General features: G+C 44.2%; 1 protein-coding gene across 3 annotated transcripts in view; it reads right to left on the bottom strand.

Annotated features, from left to right (window-relative positions):
- Window positions 1-1,246: 1,246 nt before the first annotated feature.
- Window positions 1,247-5,798, bottom strand: part of ACLY (ATP citrate lyase) — a 50,345-nt gene continuing 45,793 nt past the window's right edge. For all 3 annotated transcript variants that reach the window (XM_032279659.1, XM_032279658.1, XM_032279660.1), the window contains exons 25-29: window positions 5,321-5,464; window positions 3,427-3,540; window positions 2,994-3,076; window positions 2,639-2,715; window positions 1,247-1,578 (exon numbers count right to left, since the gene is read on the bottom strand). In XM_032279659.1, the coding sequence (XP_032135550.1) occupies window positions 1,484-1,578; window positions 2,639-2,715; window positions 2,994-3,076; window positions 3,427-3,540; window positions 5,321-5,464 (513 nt within the window). In that variant the 3' untranslated portion in view covers window positions 1,247-1,483. The remainder of the gene's footprint in view (window positions 1,579-2,638; window positions 2,716-2,993; window positions 3,077-3,426; window positions 3,541-5,320; window positions 5,465-5,798) is intronic.

Raw genomic sequence — 5,798 nt, 5'->3', positions numbered from 1 at the left:
GAACCCGGGAGGCGGAGGTTGCGGTGAGCCGAGATCGCGCCATTGCACTCCAGCCTGGGTAACAAGAGTGAAACTCCGTCTCAAAAAAAAAAATAAATAAAATAAAATAAAAATAAAAATAAGAGCCACTTTGGGCCAGGCTGGGTGGCTCACACCTGTAATCCCAGCACTTTGCGAGGCCGAGGTAGACGGATCACTTGAGGTGAGGAGTTCCAGACCAGCCTGAACAACATGCGAAATCCCGTCTCTAATAAAAATACAAAAATTAGCTGGGCGCGGTGGCAGGCGCCTTGTAATCCCGGCGCTTTCGAAGGCCGAGGCAGGTGTGGATCACTTGAAGTCAGGAGTTCGAGACCAGCCTGGCCAAAATGGTGAAACCCCATCTCTACTAAAAACACAAAAATTAGTAGGGCGTGGTGGTGGGTGCCTGTAATCCTAGCTACTCGGGAGGCTTGAGGCAGGGAGAATCACTTGAACCCGGGAGGCGGAGGTTGCAGTGAGCCAAGAGCAGGCCACTGCACTCCAGCCTGGGCAACAAAGTGAGATGCTGTCTCAAAATACAGATCAAAGGATGTGGATACCAGGAGACAGCAGTATGCCTTCATTGTAACTATATAGTTTATTTAAACCAAACTATGATAATACAGAGAAGAGACTGAGGTGGCAGCTGCCCAGAATCTTTGTGGAATACATATGCAAAGTAGTAGGAGTCCTTGGACCCACACTTCAGTTACAGACAGACAAGTCAGCTGCATAAATACAGAGAACATAAGACACAAGACATTTCACAGCTTTTTGCGTTTCCATTTTAAATGTATGTTACAACTTTACATATTAAGTTACTACTCCATGTATTTTGTGACAATGGCTAAGGATGCAATGGCCCCATCCCCCTGACATATGCAGACTCTGGTCCATAACAAAGAACATTTCAGTGGGATACCAAACAAGCTCTTAACACATAACATACAAAAAGATCTTTAAAAATCAAATTAATACAATGTTCTTCATGTTAAATGAGGAAGAAGCAAAGTTAAAAAAAAAGAAAAAAAAGAGACATTTGGGTGCTTTAAATGTATAGTATCTTGACGTCTAAAATGTTTCATTCCCTTCCTCCAGGGGAGAAAAAAATGTTTAACCAATGGAAAAAGAAAGCAACATCCTAGCGCCCTACAATGAGGAAGAACCCCAACCTGACAGTACTTAGATGCTTCCATATAGTAAATACAGCAGGTAGCAGAGCAAAGTCACAAGTGTTGGCTTGGTTTTTATTTCTATGCTTATAAAAAAAATATGAAGCTTCTTTGTGTGGACTGAACGGGTGTTAGCCTGTGGGTGTTGGTTTTCAGTGCCTGTACCCCAGTGGCTGTTTACATTCCAGGCCCCTGTTAAGCAGTCTCCACTGCCAGCTAGCTGTCTGTACACTTTCTCCTGGGGGAGGAGTTCTTGTCTTCAGTTTACTGCTGTAGGGTTCCTGGCTCTGTTACATGCTCATGTGTTCCGGAAGAACATATGAAATATCATCCCACGGATGACGATACAGCCCCTGCTTCAGCCTCTTCTGATCAAGATAGTGTCCTAAAATGAAGCAAACACGTCTTTTTTATTAGAGCTTCATAAGCCTGGTGAGAGCGAGAAGGTAAGGAAGGGAAATCGTTCCAACACACAAAAAAAGTGAATACAAAGCAGTGGGAAGTTTAGTCCATACCCATTCCATAGGTAGACTTTGTAAAAGGGAACTGTTGGATCTGATTCTATAAGCAAAATTTTAAAGGAAAATAAACAATAACAATAAAAAATTATATTTTCCTGGGCTAGCAATCATTTCTAATAGCAAAGAAACAGGTGTGGTGGCTCACGCTTGTAATCCCAGGTCTTTGGGAGGCCGAGGTGGACAGATCACCTGAGGTCGGGAGTTCGAGACTAGCCTGACCAACATGGAGAAATCCAGTCTCTACTAAAAATACAAAATTAGCTGGGCATGGTGGTGCATGCCTGTAATCCCAGCTATCTGGAAGACTGAGGCAGGAGTACTCCTTGAATCCAGGAGGCAGAGGTAGTGGTGAGCCAAGATTGTGCCATTGTACTCCAGCTTGGGCAACAAGAGTGAAAACTGTGTCTCAAAAAAAAAAAAAAAAAAAAAAGAACAAAGGAACAAAGATAAGGGGAAAGTTTAAGAAAGAAAAGATTAAGAACAATGATTAAGAGGATATGACATTTCTTTTGTAGAAACTCAACCACAAAAAGAGAATTAAAAAAGAAAAATAAATTCAACCACGTGTGTAAGTGATATAGCTGAACCGTGGGGGTTTAAAAAACAAAAACAAAAAAAACCACTTTAAACAACAACAAATTTCACTTAAATTGTTGCTGTCAGGTGTGTCTGCCATAAGGCTCAGTCTCAGGGGTATGCTGGTTGCTGTCAGGTGTCTACTATGCACCTCCACCTCAGCATACCCTTGAATGACCCTCACAGTTTTACGAAATTCTTTTGTGACTTTCCTTGGGCCAGGTATGTGAAAGAGCATTGTGGCCAGATGCCTCCGCAGCAATAACAATGAAATCAGTCTACAGAAACTCTCTCCAAGCATTTGGGAGTAAAAAATACAAATAAAAAAACAACAATAAAAAGACTCACCAATGAAGCCCATACTCCTTCCCAGCACAAAGATGCCATTGAGGGCTCCAATGTCAATATATTCATCAGCTTCCTCCCTGCAACACACAATCAACTTGTAGTTTTAAAAGGCTCACATGACTGCCCTCCTCCCCACGGACAATACTATTACTGCCCAGGAATGAGAAAAAGCTCTCTTTGGTTTCAAAGTAGAAAAGAGGGATGCTCTGGGTGGTAGGATTACAGGCAATTTTGTTTCCTTCTTTATACCTCTCCTTATTTTTTAAATATTCTGAGTATGCATTGCTTTTATAGTTTGGAGGAAACACCAAAAATCAACAAACGTAATGAAGAAGAAAACAGCTGCAATGCTCACCGAGTAAAGGACCCACAGTTTCTAAGCATGTCTACAAACGCAACTCCAATGAGACCATCTACATTCAGGATAAGATTTGGTTTCTGGGAAGGCAAAAAATTCAAAGCATTTATCGTTATTTCTCATTTTTTCTTTGTAATTTTCCACTGTTACTACTATTACCACGAATTGCGACCACCATTTAAAAACCTTCCACCATCCCTACTGGCTGATGCTGTGTCTGACTCAGTTCAATTCCCAGCATCTAGCAAAGTACCCAACACCTAGCTGACATTTACTGCATGTCTGCTGAAGTTAGTTATGAAAGAAAAATAACATTTCCAGAAAACTGGGTTTGCTTTTAGCTGCATAATCAAAATGTAACCTGGCTATTTCCTCCAATAAATTTATCCAACATAAGATTAGAGAATTAGGGAAGTTTTTTCTTTGCTACCTTCGAAGTGGTAATCTTCTCCACTTCCAGGGCATAATCGAGCAGAGGAGTGGCAGGGAAGTGCTGCCTGACGTAATCTTTGAGGATCTGCACTCGCATGTCTGGGTTGTTTACCTGAAAATGAACCCAGCATTACAAAGGCACACACACTGCTGTGAAGGGATGTGTTTGTTCATACTTGTGTTACAGGTGGGTAGAACTGTACATACCCCAGAGGCAATTCAGGAACCTGGCCCACATGTACAATTCCATGTGGCAACCATTGTGGTATTACCGTGGGGCTGGTTTTTGAAATCCTCTCATATCACATTTGGGTTACAAAACAACCTCTGTAGGTTCTCACTTCTATGTTACAAAGAAGAAACTGAGCCCTGGAGATGTTCAGGGAGCTGGTCAGTTACTACGGTGTTGAGCAGCAGGGGTCTGAGGATTAACCACTCTCCAACTCAGCCTTAGGTTCTAGCCTCCAGCCATGGCCCTACCAGCTCTGCGCCTACTCAAGCTGTGACAAAGTTCAACACTAAGCAAACACGTGTTGAGTGTGGGGAGGCAAAGTATTCCCAAAATTTTAGGAAAAACTCTAGACCTGCCGTTAATGAAATTAACCACCTGTCAGTGGGGGTGTAAGATGATTTAGGGACATACCAAATCACAATACCAAAGCAACTTCCGCCCTCAACAAAGAGACAGCTGGGTCAGTACATCCTCCAGAAAGGAAGGACTGCAAACAGTGAATGAGTGAGTGTGGCGTGCGGGTCTAGCACTATCTTAGAAAGAGGCCCTATGCTGTGGGTGGGAAAGGTGTTATCTGCTCAGGAGCTGGGGGTGGCTGAGCAAAGTTCAGCAAGTCCTGGATGGAATGTCCCTCAGCACCACCCACATTCCCTGCTTGGTTCTGAGCTGGTCCTTGCTCATCAAGCAACCTCTGGGTGTCTCACCTGAGACGGCCAAGTGTTTGGCTGCCTAGAAGGCAGTGTCCTGAATCACATGCATACTCCCCACCTAGGCCAGTGGAGTGACCAACTAAATGAGGTTTCTGGAGCTACAGAGTCAAGGAGCCCAGGGCAAAGGGATCTGCTAAGGAGCTGTCCCCATAAGGCCCTGAGCAGCTGCCAGTGACCTCATCTCTTGCTTTTCAGTTTCTAACTACAGCACACTACGAGGACACAGAGATGACTGGCCCTGTGTGAGACTATATAAACTGTTTAAAATATTTACCGTCCTTTCCCACTGGTCTCTCCCCGTCAGATATGCCTTGATATTATCACTCTTCCTGCCCTAGTGCTGCCAGGAATAACCACTTGACTTGTGGTGGCCAATGAAATGTGAGTGAAGGTGAATCATGTAAGATCCAAGCAGAAGCTTTAAGAGCCTGCATGTGGTCCTGCCATTGCTGTTATCCTGTTGACATGAGGCCAGCACATCCCAGACAGGGGCTGTTCCTTCAGCACAGATGGCAGAGAACAAGCATAGCCAACCCTCAGGGGATGTCGTGTGAATGAGACATAAATCTTTGCTGTGTTAAGCCACTGAGATTTTTGGAGTTGTCGGTTACTGCAGCACGAGGTATTATCTAGCATAACGTGACCAATAGGTGCCCTCAACCTGACCTTGGGCCTTTCTCCCATAAGGTTTATTTGGGAAGCCAAAGTTACCAAGTTTGCCATCTCATTTCAACTGTAGTGCTGCACTCGAATGACAGAAAAATTGTTAAGAGCAATCTGTAATATAATATGGATAAAAGAGCTGCCTTGTATTAGGCATTTGTCAACACATCCAAAGCTCTGTATGTTGGGAGTTGAAAGTTTAGTTATTCTCCTATACAAATGAATGCCTCCCATCACCACCCACCCGGTAGAGCCATCCCACTTTTTTTAGAAGAGTAACAACTCACCGATTTTACACGGTGACCAATGCCCATGATCAGTTTCCCTTCCTTCTTCATCTTGTTCACAAACTCCATGGGGATAATGCCACTGTCAAAGGCTTTACTGAACATCTTGGCTGCTGCATCCAAGGCACCCCCAAACCGATCCCCCTGGAGGAGAAACACGTGCATGCTGCTTTGAGCTTTAAGAGTTACCTTCAGCTGGGTGTGGTGGCTCACGCCTGTAATCCCAGCACTTTGGGAGACCTAGGCAGGCAGATCACCTGAGGTTGGGAGTTCGAGACCAGCCTGACCAACATGGAGAAATCCCGTCTTTACTAAAAATACAAAAAATTAGCTGGGTGTGGTGGGTGCCTGTAATCCCAGCTACTCAGGAGGCTGAGGCAGGAGAATCACTTGAACCCAGGAGGTGGAGGTTGCAGTGAGCTGAGATTGCACCATTGCACTCCAGCCTGGGCAACAAGAGTGAAACTCCGTCTCAAAA

The sequence above is a fragment of the Sapajus apella genome, unplaced genomic scaffold (genome assembly GCF_009761245.1).
Source record: "Sapajus apella isolate SASKATOON/1434 unplaced genomic scaffold, GSC_monkey_1.0 scaffold12, whole genome shotgun sequence".
Lineage (NCBI taxonomy): Eukaryota > Metazoa > Chordata > Mammalia > Primates > Cebidae > Sapajus > Sapajus apella.
Note: the sequence above shows the minus strand (reverse complement) of the source record. Positions and strands in the feature narration are given on the sequence as shown.